This window comes from Lissotriton vulgaris, chromosome 1_1 (assembly GCF_964263255.1).
Source record: "Lissotriton vulgaris chromosome 1_1, aLisVul1.2, whole genome shotgun sequence".
Classification (NCBI taxonomy): Eukaryota; Metazoa; Chordata; class Amphibia; order Caudata; family Salamandridae; genus Lissotriton; species Lissotriton vulgaris.
The window spans coordinates 170,849,535-170,867,666 of record NC_141685.1 but is presented as its reverse complement, the minus strand read 5'-3'; the positions used below and the strand labels follow the sequence as shown (position 1 = coordinate 170,867,666).

Sequence of the window (18,132 nt, the reverse complement as noted above, 5' to 3'; positions counted from 1 at the left end):
CTGATTCCATGAAGAACCCCTGTCCTTGCGTTCTCTACAGAAACCAAACCACCCTTTGCTCAGGCCCCCCAAATGGAAAGTTGATCCCAGCATGGACCTCAGGGCCTTTAGTAGGTTGAAGAAGGCTTTCCTTCTTCGCTCTGACCCAACAGACCTAGATGGTGCGCATGACGCCTTGGACGCCCGGCTCAACCTGACTTTGTCCCATTCCCTACCATCCCTGGTGTCCTCCTCCTACTCCCCCCGTTGCACCCTTAGACACCCAGCGGAGGATTCCTTGTACATGCTCGACCCGATGACTTGATGCGTCCGCGCTCGGTTAACTGATTCCTGTCAGAAAAAGTGGGCAAATATGCAGCAAGCCGACTGCGCAAACCTCATGAGAAGGAGGCGTGGGCCCGTCTCTGGGCAGCATGTCCACGCCCCTCTCTAACTGGCAAGGTAGCCCTTATGCCGGACATAGATGCTAGAATTGCCACATTCCTCCTAAAGTACATACAGGGATCCTAAGAAAGGTATAGACAGGCCCTGCAAGTCCAGCCAGGACAAACTGTTGGATGTCACAGTGATGGAGCAAGGACTCGTAAAGAAGAGACTTGCTCTGAAGAAATCCCCTCATTTAACTCCCTAACATGTTATTAATTACGTTTTGTGTAAAACTATTACGCACCACATGAACACGCAGGTTAGTGAAGCTTGCCTATGTGTTGCTAACACTAATAACATGTACAAAGGGATATCTTTACTGCGCATGCGTCACTTGCATCTATGCAATATGACAAATTATTGCAAGGAGGGAAATTCTTGTGCATGAGCAGAAGACACTAAAATGGAGTCTTGAAGACTCGCGTGCATGGCACCTGCTTAACTGAAGCAAAAAGGAGCTATTTTACTAATGCTAATGCGGGGAAAGTATTAATAAGTAAAGGGGAATAGAGTAGAGATTGGTGATATACTGTGAAACCATTTATTTTTTTGGAAGTAACATTTGTCTGTCTGACTTTATCACTAGTGCGTATTTGGGCCTCTCGTGTATAACTGAAGTAAGCTGAGTCATGTGACATCTGCGCAAGTCCACTGAAAGTGAACCTGGAATGATGAGATGGGGTTTGAACCAAAGCCAAGGTCACAAGATGTCCCAGCCTGAGAACAGACGGTGAAAAGTACAACTGAATGGGCCTACATGTTAGATTTTAAACAAATGTTGCAAATGAAACATGAATGCAGGTGGGAAATAAAAATATGAATACAAATTAAGGGGAGAGTTTGTAAACAATGGTTTAACTGAATAAAGTGACATGTAAGCATGGTGTGATGATTTCCCCCCTTGCCTGACCAATCAGATCTCGTATGTTTACGATATTGAAACTTTAGTGGCTGGAACAGGAAGAACAAAAGGTGTAATTGAGATAGCCTTAGTTAGTCGGACGAAGATTTGCTGAATGCTGCAGAGCTCGGGATGCTGCCGGTGTAGTGGGTGATAATGACGCTGGGGGAGATGCTGTGAGATGCTGACGAAGAAGCCGAATGCAGAACCTTCTATCCTAATTTAATTGGGTTCGATCGGAAGATTGCGGAAGAATCTCGAGGAGGAAGAGAGTGATAGAGAGGGGTGCAACGCAACTGTCTGTATTCTAGAGAGGTCTACTATCCTATCCTGAATCCTGTCCTGAAGTCTTTGTCACCTGAACTATCCCAGGAGGCTTTTACCAGCCCTTTGGCCAGGGGGTTGGTCTTCACACGATTCTAGGTAATTATATTTTCGCGTTATTTGCAGATGTTCTTTTCTCTCTGCCCTCTCCTTTCCTGAGCATCGATCATTGTGTGAGGCCAAAGTGTGTATTTGTTGATTAATTAATTGAATTTTCTCTCCTAAGAATGATGGTGACTACACTGTGTATTTGAGATGGTTCACATGAATTTAATTTAGATAAAGGTTTTAAAACTTCCGGAGTCTGTAGTTATTTACTTTAAATGAATAAGATAGAGTTAGGGTTCATTTTCACCATCAACTAGTTCAACTAATGGTCCATCGACCAGAGGAAATACATTTTTGATCAGTGAAACGTTAGTTAGGAATAAGATACAACTAATCCTAAAATTGTGGAAAATCATAAACTTTGACTTCAGTGGTTTACTTAAGTGTGTGTTAATGGGCCCGGGTGAGTATATGGTAGGGGAGTAGCGGATGCTGGTACGCCGCTGGATCAATAGGGCCACTCGTAAGAACCCTGGAAGTGGCTAAGGAAGCCAAAGCTTTCAGTAATGTGAATTCCCACAACGTGTTATTCGGCTGGGTGCAATGCGCTGTAATTTTCCAGGGGAAATGTCAATTCCGTCCTGTCGGCAGAGAGAAAAAGGTCCCTCCTGATTAAGGTGGACCTCAAGCTGGGGAACATGGCGGTGATGGAGGCAGGAGCAGTGGCTCAAGGGGGGCCAATTCAGAGAACCCTTCATCAAGGAACTAGAGAAATGTGTGGCTACATTCACTTTGTTGGATAAGGCACAGGCTTCGATAAGAAGATCTTTCACCCCTGAATTGTTTTGGGGCCGGCCGTGGTAAAGGGCGCTTGGCCGGCCACTTCTACAAACAAGGCCCTCCTTGGGGTCAGAGCTTCCACAAAGGCCAGGATCCATCCCGTTCTGGGAGTGCTTCACTTCGAGAAGAGGCCATAGAGGCTTAAATGCCGAGGGTGCCTCCAGGGGGCAATTTCAGTCTACCCAATCAGGAGAGTGTTCTACTTTCTTACAAACTAAGGTGGAGCGTTGTCTGGCTTTGCTTCTTCACATTTGGAAGGCTCTTCCCTCCGATGCATGAGTCCTGCAAACCATACAAGGCTTTCAAATAGAGATTTACGGTTCCCCATACAACGCTCGCGTCCCCGTCCTCTAGTTTTTTCAGGGGACCAGGCTCCCTTGATAGATCAGGAGGTAGAGGACCTGCTCCGCAAGGATGTGATCACCCCAGCACACCTCCATACTTGCAGTTTTTCAGAAATCTCTTCCTATTAAAGAAGCAGGAAGAAGGACAAAGACATGTGATCAACCTCAAAGAAGCTAATGGGTAGCATGTTGTTGTGGCATGGTGCCAGGAATAGCCTATCTCGTGAGCGTTACTTCCGGGGTCATTTGCTGTATGCAAGTATTGTATCCAAACAGCAAACCAGATAAGGAGGCAGCAATATGGCCTTCTCTGAATATCTCTTCTATTTGAATTGATACTTTAAGCAGAATGAAGTCTGTTCTTTTACAGACAACTGTGCCTTTAACCTCGTCTCGAGAAACGTATGATCTGCAAGTTGCAAGGACAGCGGCAGAGATACATACAATATTATCGACAAATTGCCCCGTGTATTTTTCGTAGAAATGTTAGGTCAAATCTTAAACATGTCTGATACCAGTGGCATTGCACATGTATTTAAGACAATTTTTTCGGGACTATTAGCACCCTTTGAAGCTGTCCTGAACATCTTCCCGAATTTTGTGCACTCTGTGTTCGGCGGCCTGCCTCTCCTCTTGGGACCCGTAGCAGGAATTTTATTTTTGTTCCTTCTGCTCCGATATGGCAAGTCAAGTCACAGACAAAACCCAGGCAACAATGGAAGACACGATCCTAGCAATGAGATACTGAGAAAGGATAACTAAAGTACTCGGCTTGGCTCGGCTAAGAGATCTGAAAACTTCCTGGCTTCTTTCATTCAGACCAATCTGGCAAGATTGTATCTTACCTGTTCTACGATGTCTGCTATGTGGAGAAGAATGCGTGTTGGACGTCTGTCTTACACTACCATCAGCAGTACCTATGCATATCGATAATTTGCTTGGTTCGGTAATGGCTCATGCAACGTGTTGTCCCCAGCGGCTACCTATTCTGATGACGGCATTCGTTGAGACCTCACCATTACGATTAGGTGGCGGTGAGGTACGAGATGATAGCGGCACACAAGTACAACCTCCTTTGACCATTGCTGATCAAGACATCGATGATGGCAATGAGTCTCACATTTGCACTATTTCTACTTTTTCGGACTTGGTCCAACTTTCACCTACTGTTGTAGACGAATTCTTTGCCAGCCTATCTGAACTTATGTTCTCCCCTAACAACGAGAATAACTTTTAAAACAAAACATGAGCACACAGCGTTCCCTGAACTCTAAATTCAGCCTTCAGTTTTTGATAAACAACACTACTGAAAACATTGGAACTATTTTTTTTCCCCTGAAAGCGAAATTATTTTTCCGTTCCCAAAATATTTACCTTTTTTTTGACACATGGTACTCTGCTTTAAGTAGAACTATTCTTAGAGAACAGAATTTCTATTTTTAGAGACTCTAGAGACAATATTTTGACTTAGCCTCTAGCAAATGTACAGTCTTGTATACATATGTGATGAAATGGTCTCGACCTTCTCTTCTGTATTAAGAGCCATTTCATAAATGTAATTTTTGCAAATTCATTCATCAATTTTTTTTAACGTACTATATATTCATTAATCTGAATGGTAACACTGCTTGAAAACGTACAGTATAATACTCATTTTTCGTGTATATACCATTTCAAATGCATTTTATGTATTTTGGGGTGGGTTGGAAAACACATGCATCGTTATATGTTTAGTATTGCTTAGTATTTAGTAATGATGGACATTATACGTGGAGTGGGTGCTGTGAACGTATCTAGGACCCTATTTAAATATTCCTGATTCATGCCCTTATGTGGTTATAACAAATCATATCCTTATAAAGGCATAAGAATCATATCCATATTTAGTCATAGCCAATGCAGTCCAAATACGGCAAGGCTACTCCTTTTACTGTACGCACTTTACTTTATGACAAGTATTGCAATTGTGGCAATTCATTACTCTTGTATGAGAAAGAAGACTGCTCAATAAAATAACCACTTTTATTGAAAACGCCTGTCTCTCTATTTATTTGCACTCCTGGTGAAACTAAGCATGCACGATTGACTGAGTAAAATAGCTGTCTATTGTTTCCGCGACTCTGGAGATATACTCCTTATTCTGGGGGGAGCAAAATTGTCATGTTTATGCGGTTCTCAGAAAAGAATCCCTTCTTGTCTATTCAGGAAAGTTAACTCCTTCCTGTTCACTCGAGAAAGTTTCTAGTGACCTCTGAGCTAGCTGGCATTCATAATTAATTCTAACATATTCAATAGAAACCTAGTCGACATCAGTCCTACGTCTAAACTATTAGTTATGTTATTCCAATGCGCAGATCCTATTGGGAATAAAGGAACTACACTACACCCTCTTCCCCTGCTGAGGTCCCCCCTACCGCTGCTGCAACCCCCCTACCACTGCTGTGGTCCCTCTTCCCCTGCTGTGGTCCCTCTACCCCTACTGAGGTCCCTCTACCCCTGCTGTGGTCCCTCTACCTCTGCTGGGGTCCCCCTACCCCTGCTGCGGTCCCTCTACTGCTGCAGTCCCTCTACTCCTGCTGCGGTCCTCCTACCGCGGCCCCTCTGCCCCTGCTACGGTCCCTCTACCCCTGCTGCGGTCCTCTCTACCCCTGCTGCAGTCCCTCTACCCCTGCTGCGGTCCCTCTACCCCTGCTGCGGTCACTCTACCCCTGCTGCGGTCCCTCCATCCCTGCTGCGGTCCCCTCTACCCCTGCTGCGTCACTCTACCCCTGCTGCGGTCCCTCCATCCCTGCTGCAGTCCCCTCTACCTCTGCTGCGGTCCCTCTACCCTGCTGCGGTCCCTCCATCCCTGCTGCGGTCCCCTCTACCCCTGCTGCAGTCACTCTACCCCTGCTGCGGTCCCTCCATCCCTGCTGCGGTCCCTCTACCTCTGCTGCGGTCCCTCTACCCTGCTGCGGTCCCTCCATCCCTGCTGCGGTCCCCTCTACCTCTGCTGCGGTCCCTCTACCCTGCTGCGGTCCCTCCATCCCTGCTGCGGTCCCCTCTACCCCTGCTGCAGTCACTCTACCCCTGCTGCGGTCCCTCCATCCCTGCTGCGGTCCCTCTACCTCTGCTGCGGTCCCTCTACCCTGCTGCGGTCCCTCCATCCCTGCTGCGGTCCCCTCTACCTCTGCTGCGGTCCCTCTACCCTGCTGCGGTCCCTCCATCCCTGCTGCGGTCCCCTCTACCCCTGCTGCAGTCACTCTACCCCTGCTGCGGTCCCTCCATCCCTGCTGCGGTCCCTCTACCTCTGCTGTGGTCCCTCTACCCTGCTGCGGTCCCTCCATCCCTGCTGCGGTCCCCTCTACACCTGCTGCAGTCACTCTACCCCTGCTGCGGTCCCTCTACCCTGCTGCGGTCCCTCCATCCCTGCTGCGGTCCCCTCTACCCCTGCTGCAGTCACTCTACCCCTGCTGCGGTCCCTCCATCCCTGCTGCGGTCCCTCTACCTCTGCTGTGGTCCCTCTACCCTGCTGCGGTCCCTCTATCCCTGCTGCGGTCCTCTCTACCTCTGTTGCGGTCCCTCTACCCTGCTGCAGTCCCTCCATCCCTGCTGCTGTCCCCTCTACCCCTGCTGCAGTCACTCTACCCCTGCTGCGGTCCCTCCATCCCTGCTGCGGTCCCTCTATCCCTGCTGCGGTCCTCTCTACCTCTGTTGCGGTCCCTCTACCCTGCTGCAGTCCCTCCATCCCTGCTGCTGTCCCCTCTACCCCTGCTGCAGTCACTCTACCCCTCCTGCGGTCCCTCCATCCCTGCTGCGGTCCCCTACACCTAATTCCAGTCCTCACTGTAATTCTCTGTTCCACACTCAATCTGGACACTGCAAATGTCTGTATGGATTCCTCTAGACTCACTTTGAGACTACGGCGCCTCGACGAGGCAGTTCGTGAAATATGAATCCTCTCTGAAGAAGCTGAGCCGCGCCCCCCTCACAGCAGCACAGGGGGTGTCACCCCCAAACTCAATGCTCCACAAAGGTACAAGGTGATTTTGTGTGCTTTATGCCGCGCATTCCTGACAGGATGTCCCATGGTCCCATTTTTTTTTTACTCTAAAACACAGACGCTGTGAAATAATCAACATTGAGAGACTTACTCAAGTCTGGAACATTTCATTAAAAGCGGCTTCAGTGCTCGGACACCCTCGGTCCTCACTGCAATCTCATATAGATGAATGCTCTCGACTCCTGAATACTGTAAACTGAATACGAGGGCTCTGAAATCCATGGAAGTCATCTTGCGCCCCATCATATTGCCTGTTAAACTTATGTCTTTCACACATGCAGGTTCTGTTTTCACAAACTCTTCATCTTGAGACTCGTACAAACAGTGGAATAAGTCCACCATGTGACGGCCGAGCCCCTCTCCTTGTGTTAGTTTTAGTTTTTCCCTTATCCACGCCTGTAGCACAGGTTTGATTTCTGGTGAAACCTTCCACTGGAGTTTCCTGTTTATCGTATCCAGTCTCTCTGTGTTGAGAAGGCCGAACAGGAAGCGCACGGTCAGCATCAAGTGATTGTTTCCCAACTCGGTGTAATCCCTCAGTAAGCGGGTCACGGCTCGCTGAGGACTCTCTGTGTTCTCTGCAGTTGTATCATTTCCTTCGAGTATGTAAAAGAGCGCCGCAAAAAACTCCTGGAAGCTCAAGTGGATGAAGCTGTAGACGCTGACCTTACAGGTAAATTCTTTAAAAATATTATTGTTCAGGAAGAGGGATTGTAGGGCCGGTATGTTTACACCATGATTAACTATGTCATTTTCATTAAATAGGATTTTCTGCTGATAGACGCCTTCCTCAGCTAAGGCACACAGCCTCTTCAAGTTACTGGTAATGTTTTGCTGCACAGAGTCTAAACTCTGCTGCTTCAATAAATTGAAAAGATAAAGCAAGTAGACGGAAGTAACTGTTCTCAAATCACGCAAAGAATCCTCCTCATCTTCCATCTGCTCTTTGATGACACTGCAGACAATCCAGCACACGATGGGCACAAAACACATGGTGTAGAGGATTTCATTTTCTTTTACAATTCTAATAGCGTCTGCTGCTTGTATTACATCTTCAAAGAACCTTGTAAAATATTCTTTCCTACCAGCTTCAGAAAATCCAAGTATCTCTGCGAGGCGTTCACCCTTCACACAACTTTGGAGGGCGTCCAAAGCAGTTGGCCTGGTGGTGATTATTATATATGAATCTGAAAGATACCTTTTCCTTATTAAACTGAAGATTGTTTTACCCTCTTGAGATGTTTTATCAGGATCACCGGACAGCAAACCCTCAGTGATTTTCAGTTCATCGAAGCCGTCGATGATGAAGAGCATCCTTTCGGGGTTGGCTTCGATCTCACTCATTGACAGGAGCGACTCCCCTTCAATGCTGGGTAAGATGAGGTCAGCGATCGGCCTCTCTGCACTCAGCTGGTTATATTCTCTGCACTGGATGTAAAACACATACTCAAATCTGTGCTTGAAGAGTTTGCCCGATGCCCAGTCGAACATGATCTTTCGGCAAGTCATGGTCTTTCCGATCCCAGCCACTCCCTGGAGCACCACAGTCCTGGGGACGTGACCATCCTCTTCAGGGGAAAATAAATCTTGGATGCTAGAGTATGAATCTGCAGCTCTTTCTTCCATCAGCTCTAGATGTCTCTCTCCACAAGACATTATTTCATGTTCTTTATCTTTCCTTTTACGGTAGTTCTTTAAAATGAGGAGTTTTGTGTACCTTCCTTCTAAAGTCACAGTTTCACCGATTCTACCGTCATTATCTTTCATCCCTCTGTACTCATCTTTAATATATTCCTTGTACTTCCTCTTGTGATCTGTTTAAAAATAGAGACAACATATGAAACATGTACTTAGGAATAAAATGTGAGTTAACAGCGATACAGTTTAATGTAACTGCACAGTCACAATGAGCATGAAACACTTCAGATTTATTTATCGTCGACGCTACGGTTGGTTCTTGTTTGGTGATATTGAAGAGAATAAGACATTACGCTGTGAGATCTTAACATCGGGGATTCATTGTTGTCCAGAAAAGACAGACTTTGGATTGAAATAAACAGGGCAGGAGCATCAAGGACATAATTCATAAGAAAGAAGACTATGATAGGAAATGGAGGCTCAATTACAACTACATTTATTTCCTGAAAAGGTCTATCAGCAAAAGAAAAACATCACAGGTTCATCAAACAAGGAAGCAAAATACTTAAGATAAACAACACAGTTATCAGTTCAGTATCTCCCTTCCACAGATGTCCTCAGCCCCCCAGTCTACGTTCAGCCCCCCCCCTTTAAATGCCGCCTCCTTCACTCCAATGTTTGTCATGGAATCTACACCCCTGAAGCAGTTGTGTGGGAGACTCTACATTCATCAAGAGAGTCGACATCGCTGATGGCGAGAAAAGATCACACGAGGAGCCGCGGGGGCCACAGTCCAGGGGTGGATCTCCACACACCACCAATTTCAAGGTAAATGTCCAATCACAACTGTCCTGGTAATGAGTGAGGTGTTTGCTGATCCCGGTAACCACCGCGACCCCACGCTGAGCCACTCATCAGAATCCATATAAACATGCTAATCTGAGTTTTCTTGTGAAAATGGGGAATTACATGCAGAATCGCTGTTTTCTGCACCTCTTTCAATGTCTGGTATTATTCCCCGATAACTTTTGAAAGGATTATCCTTGTGAAATTCATCAGGGGGGAGTTGCTGGGGTGCAGTATTTCCAACAAAAAATTAAATTCCAGTGCATGCATAAAACTCTTGTTTGTAAAGAGATTGGATTGTACCCTTAAACTCATAATTAAAGCCATTGTTGAGGGATTACTCCCACATTTTCATGCCGACTGCTATTTAGGATTACAGAAAAAATCTGTGCTCTTCGCAAACACATGTCTGGAACCAACACAAAAATACTGCAAGAACGTCCATGTCCCAGTCAATATCAGAATCCCAGATAACGTGCGGCCCATCCAAAAACAAACTATTTACAATTAACAAAAATGCAAGATACAGATGACCTACATCTGTGAAGTTCTGTCTGAAAAACTCAGTTGAAAAATGAAAAAGATGAAATCAAACATTTTATTTTATTTGCAAGTGGCGCAGGAGAATAATTTACTTACCTTTGGTAACGCTCTTTCTGGTGGATACTCTATCTAACCACAGACTCCTCATCTCAGAATCATCCCCCGGCGGCAGATTGGACCTGGAGACTTTCCATTGCTAGTTTGCATCGTACAGCTCATCGCTGGATTCATACCGCCCCAAAAGTGACGGAGCAGCGACGTATGAGCCCCCTTTCTGCACGCTCAGAGGTGGAGCATCAACAATTGTTGGAAACAGTGATCTGGATACTAACTTAGAGCCTTTTATTAGATTTAAAAAAGAGACCAGGCGGAACCAAGCTGCCTTTCTGTGCAGGTCCGTGATGCAGACGCACGCAGTGGGCGCATCGCTCATAGGCCAGAAGCACACGAGGGGCAAGCCTGTCTGCCCCCATCCATGTCCGTTCCAATGGCCTGCGGTAGCCACTACGCGGGAACTTCCAAGGTAGAGTCCTAACATCTAGCTTTTTTGAGGAGCTTTAGGCAAAACCCAAATCCTATCTGTCTCATCTAGAACCCAAGCCACTTACTGGGCCGGTTGCCTGCTACATGTATCCAATAGAGATTGGGGTCACCACCGATCGAGCTAATCTTATGCCACTTTGTGGTACTGAAAATTCTGGACCCGTGTTATAAACATCGTCACACCATGACGATTTTGGTATCAGCGAACTGGTAATGATTTAAGCAACAGACACAAGCATTTCCGTCACGATCGAGTGACGGGATCACCCTGAAATCAGCATTTCCATTCCGAACCCTCGGGTTCCATTTTGTGAACAGCATCCATTTTGTGATTGCCCTCACATAGCCAAATGACTGAAAGCCAAAACCTGGTCCGAAGGACACGTACACCTTAGCTGACTCCTCTGTGACCTGGGCAAGCTGACTCCACTGCCCGAAGCCAAACCTGTTCGGCCAGGTCCTCTCCCAGTGGCCGAGCTAGATTGGTATCAAGGCACAACATATCATAAACCTTTCATCGCACACAAACCATGCCTAATCTTACACACACCTGTCCCTGTTTCTTGCTTTATGACTTGCTTTACGAGGAGGAGGTGCCCGATTTTATTGGGGGTCCGCCGATATCTGATGAACATACTGGGTCTTGCCGGGTAATCAATTATGGGTTGGACAAACTGAAATATGTGCTTGTCATCATGACTCTGCTTTTCCTTTGTAGTGAAAATATGTGTATGGTCTAACTGTAAAATAAGGAATTTATGCCCGAAGCTTATTATTTTGTATAAAAGACGAAGGCTGGCTTTGTAAGTTTAAGCAGTCTCCTGAGAACATACACGCCGTTGTACTTCTAGGATACATGTTACTGGTTGCAGCCAATAAATACGATCTTTGACTTCACCTAGAAGACTCGGTGTTTCTGTGGTTCGAAACAGGAAGGACACGGAGTTTTCAGGTGTTCTCCCTAGCACCGCTGGGTCCATAAAAACCGGGTACTCCAGTTGGCGCCCAACGTGGGGCGGTATCAGCGGTACCGGTCCAAGCCAGAGGTTCGTGAGGAGCTTCGTGTGAAAATTCCGGAGGACGGCCAGCCACTTCAGCGACCCCTGTATGTCGACGTGGTTCCGAAGGTCTTTGCTGCGAGGTTCCCCGCGTCCCGACGGCTACGAAGGACTGCTGCCCTGACTATCGCCCTGTTTTGGACCCTTGATGATTGGTAGAGCGAAACGATAGACGAGTCTTCTGGTGACATCATCGATACCTCAGTTAAGTATAAGTGGAGCGTCTCCCAGTCCTTAGTTTGATTCTTAGTTCTTGGTATCCTTCTGGATTATTTTGTATAGGAACTTGCAAGTGCCAAAACCAAAGGACTCGTGTATTCATGAAACTATCGTATTCGATAATCCTTCGAAGTTTGAAGCTAGACTAGAGAGCGAAGATGCCTGGTCTTAGAAGACTTGGAAATTTGTTTTGTCTTGGTTGTAATAAGGATTCCCGATTGGAGGACTCGTGTCCGGTTCCTCCGATTGGAACTCCAACATATGAACTTTATGTGAAGCACGGCATAGGTCCCATCACATATAATGAGGTATGGATCCGATACACCAGAAAGGATGGTGTTTTAAAATGGCCTCAATATGGTAGTTTTGACACAGAGATTTTAGATAATCTAGAGGTTAAACTTTTTAAGAAGAAAGCCCGGCCGGCAATGTTTGACTCTTTCCGCATATGGCGCAAAGAAGCCAAACAGAAAGAAATAAAATTAGCAAAGAAAAATAAACGAGGTATGACAATGGTACAAGCTGCCGTTGCGTTCAGGGATAATGAAGAAGAGCGAGAGAGTGAACAAATGCTTAGAAGTAGGAAGTTAGCGGTAGATAAGTGCTACCCAGTTTTGCCACGTAAAGGACAAGAGTCAAAGGAGAAACTTGATCAAGATCCTTTAATGTCTCATCTACTGAGTTCACCACCTCCTTATGCACAGAGTGCTACAGCACCTCAGCAACCCTTGGTTGTGCAATACCCCATTGTTGGACCACAGGTTCTGCCGCAACCACCGGCTCCTCTTCAGCTGGTTCCGAATCCTCCGGCGCAGCCCCCTCAAGGGCTGCCGCTTTTGCTACCTGCTCCATCTGTGTTCTCTACGACTTTGCCTACAGCTCCGACTGTTTATCCTGATACTCCTTCTGCGTCTGTCTCCGCTTCTGCATTACCTAACCCTGTCTTTCCTCCTGTTCTTCCGTCAGTTTCTCCTTCTGTTCGACAGAGAGTGGCCAACACTGTTACTGGCCTTTTCTCACCTTTCTTTGGGTCGCCTAATACGACCCCTAGCACAGAACGAAGGCAGTTGCGGAGTCAGCTGCCTGACTATCTGGAGAGAGAATTACTGGATAGGTTAGCGCGTAAATGGGTTGTCGATACTGCAAGATATGATGAAGAGTCTATCATAGAAGTCTTCCGTCAATTGGAAGCAACAAGCAGAGATATGTTTTTGAACAAATGTGTGTACTTCTCCGCGAAGATCTGAAGGGAAATGATCCAGAACACGATCTGTCCGAGTTGTACCATGTGCGGTTTAAGTTCTCTGAGGGTATGATTGTAGGCGCCGATGTTGAAAGAGCGGTTGCGACATTGTTGTCGTATCGGAGTAAAGGGGGCACTTCTCGATCACTATCTGAATGTGACGCACCTGGTAGGAAGAAGGCGCGACAGTATCCCATGAGAGAGGTTCCACCGGTTTGGAGGGAAGGGGACGCGAATGCAAATCCAGCCATTCCGCCGCATTTTCAGCGTGTATGGGTACATGTTCCTTGGAAGAGATCTGAAGTTTGGGCTCTCAAACAGACCTTAGCTGATCCTCGTAAAAATCCTGCAGGGTATTATAAGGAATTGTCACAGACTGCAAGCTCGTGCATTATGAACTTAGCCGATATAGACATGTTGTCTGGGAACGTGGTTCCACAGCCTTTATGGGGAAAGATTCGCCACACCGATCACGATCAGGAATTAGGCGATGCATGGGCTAATATCGCTGCTGTAGATAACAGACAAGTTGGTGGTGCTAAACCCGAGCCTTTAATTGCAGAACTCCCTGGTAGAATAATTACTTATATGAAGACATTAATGCCTGAATTGCATGTCAATTGGGATAAATTGTCTGCATGTAAGCAGAAGAAAGACGAAGCGGTGTCCGATTTCTTCACACGGTTTGAAGAAACTTTTGTAGATCATAGCGGTCAGGATATGGCTACTGAAGGTGGCCAGAGATTGTTCATCGACAAATTTGTTCATAATTTGCTTCCGGAATTGTGTGCTAAGCTGAAGGATTCTGAGAGTGCTTGGGCTGTCTCAACGTCAGCACAGATTTTAGCCACAGCCCAGTACTATGAAAATAGGCGCAAAGATGAGTTAGAGAAAGTGGATAAAAAGACTAAAGAATTAAAAACTAAAGTTCTGCTGCAGCAAGCGTATCCACCCCGCACTAATAATCAGCGCGATTATCAGCAGCCTCAGCAATATTCGAGGAACTCGCAAAGAAACGAGTCTTCTCAACAGCGTTTACAGTATGGTCCCAATCAGTGTGCGTATTGTAAAGAGGAAGGTCATTTTAAGAATAGTTGCCCGGTTTTGTTACAACGTACAAATGGTGCTACCGGTGTGCGAGGCCGCGGTGTTCAACAAGCGCCTAGAGGCAGGGGACGCGGTGCCTTCCCACAAAACGCACGTCCGTTTCCACCACAGAATTCAAGGAACAGTTTTGACCAACAGAATAACGCGTCTGGTAGGACGACTCAGTACTATGCTGATGACTACTATACAGAGGATGAAAATATGGTAGGCAATGATTGCTAGGACAGCCATGGACAAAGAGAGGGAGTTGTTTCAGTTCCAGTAGATCAGAATGGACCTTATGTTGAGGTGATTACATCAGGTGTGTCAGAGCCTTTTCTGTTGGATACTGGTGCTACAAAGAGTTCTATTATGCACTCGAAACTCCCTGGCGCACCTTTTTCTGGCGAAATGAATGTTTCAGTAGGTTTTTCTGGCGCCCCGGTTAGGAACCCGATCTCTAGTCCTATGTCTCTTTCTAATGGACCTTGTGAATTTGAAGCACCCCTTATTCTTACAACAGGTTGTGGTGAAAACTTGTTGGGATTGGATCTATTGAAAAGATTATATGCGACTTTGTAATGTTCTCCTTCGGGAGAACAACTCACACTAGGTAAAAGAGTTGTTTCTCCAATGTATCTATCAAAGGATAAAATTCTGACAGAATTGTCTTCTCTTCCGGATACTCTTTGGGCTACTGGTCCTAATGATGTAGGTCTTTTGGAAATATCACCATATGTTGTGACATTGAAAGCCAATGTTAAGTTGCCGCGCATTCCCCAATACAAGATCTCTAGCGAAGGTGAACAAGCGTTGTTAGCGATCATTTATGATCTGATTGAGAAAGATGTCATTGAAGAGACAAGAGGCAACGTTTGTAATAGTCCGGTTCTGCCTGTCTTGAAGCGTACTGATCCTTCCCAGCCACCTGTTTATAGGTTCGTGATTGATCGTAGGGAGGTGAATAAGATCGTTGTGCCAGTTTCCAGTTGTCCCTGACATCACTTTCTTATTGACTATGATTCCAGCTTCAGCCACTTGGTTCTCGGTGATTGACTTGAAGAATGCTTTCTTCAGCATCCCGATTGCCGAGGAGAGTAGAGATATTTTTGGCTTCAGTTTAGGAGGCCGAAGTTTCCGCTTCAAGTGCGCTCCTCAAGGTTACTGCGAAAGTCCATCAATATATAGTCAGGCTTTGAAAACACAGCTTGACACAATTGTTTTACCTGATGGCGCTACCCTTGTTCAGTACGTCGACGATTTGCTTTTAGCTGCAGATACTGAGGAGATTTGTAAAGAGACTACCTTGTCGTTGTTGCGTCATTTGTCTGATTTTCATCACAAAGTGTCTCTCTCTAAGTTACAATATTGTCGACAAGAAGTGACCTACTTAGGTCACCTCTTATCAACGGAGGGAAGGAAACTGACCCCAGAAAGAATTCAGGCAATTGCAAAATTGTGTGTGCCAAGGACACAGAGAGAAGTGCATGCGTTCTTGGGCATTACATCATATTGTAGGCAATGGATACCAAATTTCTCATTGTTGGCCAAATCTTTGGTGGCATTAACTTGTAAAGATACACCGAATCCCATTCCGTGGTCTGAAGAGTGTCAGAAAAGTTTTTCCGAATTGCCTGACGCATTGTGTTTGGCTCCTGTGTTGGGTACCCCCGACTACAGTAAGCCCTTTACACTATATGTCCATGAGAAAGAAGGTTGTGCATTATCAGTATTGACACAGTCTTTTGGGGACAAGCAACGTCCATGCGCGTATTTCTCGTCGACTTTGGATCCGGTAGCTAGGGCATTGCCAAGTTGTTTAAGAGCCACAGCAGCAGCAGCTGTTTCTATCCGACAGTCTGCTGGGCTAGTGATTAATAACATGCTGGTCGTAATGGTCCCGCATGCGGTAGACACTTTGTTAAATAGAACCAGGACACAGCATTTAACTAGTGCTCGATTGTCAGGTTATGAGTTAACCTTGTTAGCAGGTCATGTCCACATTAAAAGATGCAGCGCATTAAACCCAGCCACGTTGTTGCCAATTCCAGTTGAGACAGAGGATGCTGAAAAGCAGCACAACTGTTTCTTTAGGACAGAAGAAGAAACAAAAGGGAGAGTACACCTTAGGGACACTCCTCTTACTGAATGCGATGGTACTTTGTGGGTTGATGGTTCGTGTTTCAAACTCCCGAATGGTGACACGACTTCAGCATATGCCGTTACGACTTTGCATACGATTGTTGAAACAGCACAGATCCAACATAACTCGGCACAAGCAGCAGAGTTGATTGCATTGACAAGAGCGTGTGTGTTGGCGAAAGGAAAACGAGTGAATGTGTACACTGACAGTCAGTATGCCTTTGGTGTTGCTCATAGTTTTGGATGTTTGTGGCGTGAACATGGTTTTCTGACTTCACATGGTACTAAGATCCAGCATGGTCAGTTGGTGAATGAGCTTCTTGAGTCACTGACCTTGCCGTTACAAGTTGCGATCGTGAAATGCAGTGCACACAAAAAGGTGACAGATGATGTTGGTCGTGGAAATGCGTTTGCGGATGAAGTCGCGAAAGAAACTGCAAGGAATGTGATGAGTCGAATGTATGTTGCGGGTCCGGCGAGATGGGTTCCGGATAGAGGAATGTGTGAAGATTCGATTGAAAGTGTGAAATCCATTCAAGCTGAAGTGACAGAGAAAGAACTAAAGGTGTGGAGAGAAAGCACGGGTAAATTGGATTCGAATGGTTGTTGGGTCGAATTGTCAGAGCATCAGCGATGGTTGTTACCCGATGCGTACGTGCCTGCAGTGGTTACAATGGCACATGGAATGGCACACATCAGTGTGAAAGGGATTTGCAAGCTACTGGCTCCAGTATGGCAGAACACTAGAATCCCTAAGTATGCAGAGAACATAGTCAAGAACTGTATGGTGTGTCTGAAGTACAATCCTGGTAGGGGAACCCCAACTCCAGATGGTCATTTTGCTCCTCCTACGTACCCGTTCGAGGTTTTGCAGCTAGATTTCATCCACATGGAGAGGTGCAACAACCTGAAATACGTACTCGTTGTTGTTTGCGCCTTCTCAAGATGGATAGAAGCATACCCATTGAAAGACAATAGTGCCTTATCGACAGCTAAAGCCCTTGTCAAAGAATTCTTCCCCAGGTTCGGAATGCCGAGAATGGTCTGGAGTGATAATGGGAGTGAATTTGTGGGACGATGATGAAGAGAGCATGTGAAGGGCTAGGCATTGATCAGAAGTTCCACGCTGCAAATCACCCCCAATAAGCTGGATTAGTAGAATGCTATAACGGCACCCTTAAACTGGAACTGGCCAAAATCCAAGCGAGCACTGGTCTTAAATGGCCCGACGCTCTACCCTTGGCACTCCTATCCATTCCATTCCAAAAATCTTTATTTCGATCACATGATCATAAAAGATATACATATCATCACATTATTTAAAAATACAGAGGATGTCATTTGTAATTGATAAAAATGCATTAAACAACATTGGTGATCAAAATAGATAGCAGTATGTCAGGGATTCAGGTCTGTTGAGAGTCCCCAACTCTCTTGATACAGCGATTTCGGGCATACCACATTGCAGTTAAACATTTTAATAGGGCAAACACAGTAGCTGGGGATAGATCAGTCTTTAAAACTCTGTAAGCAGGTAAAAATGTTCTAAATCCCATATTTTTAAGCAGGGGGACCAGCCAGTATTTCCTGCTTTTCTCATAGGCTCGACAGAAAAAAAACACATGTACGTCATTCTCCTTTGTGTGGGCACATGCAGGGCAGATTTCTGTGGAAGACTGACAAGACCATGCTGCGGTGAAAGATGCCAAGGGAAGGGTCCCATACCTCCATTGCAAGAATAATTTTCTAGTTAGCACCGGAGTCTTGCCATCTAGGACACTTTCGAGTTGGTATGAGTCTTTGATTTTTGTGAATTGGTTGGTCAATGATCCTTCACGGGTACCATCCACAGCTCGAGAGAGCATTAGATCATAATACGCTCTGGATAA

General features: G+C 46.0%; 1 protein-coding gene across 1 annotated transcript in view; it reads right to left on the bottom strand.

Moving 5' to 3' along the window:
* Positions 1-8,739, bottom strand: part of LOC147738031 (NACHT, LRR and PYD domains-containing protein 12-like) — a 179,771-nt gene extending 171,032 nt beyond the window's left edge. The window contains exon 1 of the mRNA XM_086925018.1: positions 7,017-8,739. Within this exon, the coding sequence (XP_086781144.1) occupies positions 7,017-8,692 (1,676 nt within the window). The 5' untranslated portion in view covers positions 8,693-8,739. The remainder of the gene's footprint in view (positions 1-7,016) is intronic.
* Between the last annotated feature and the right edge of the window lie 9,393 nt (positions 8,740-18,132).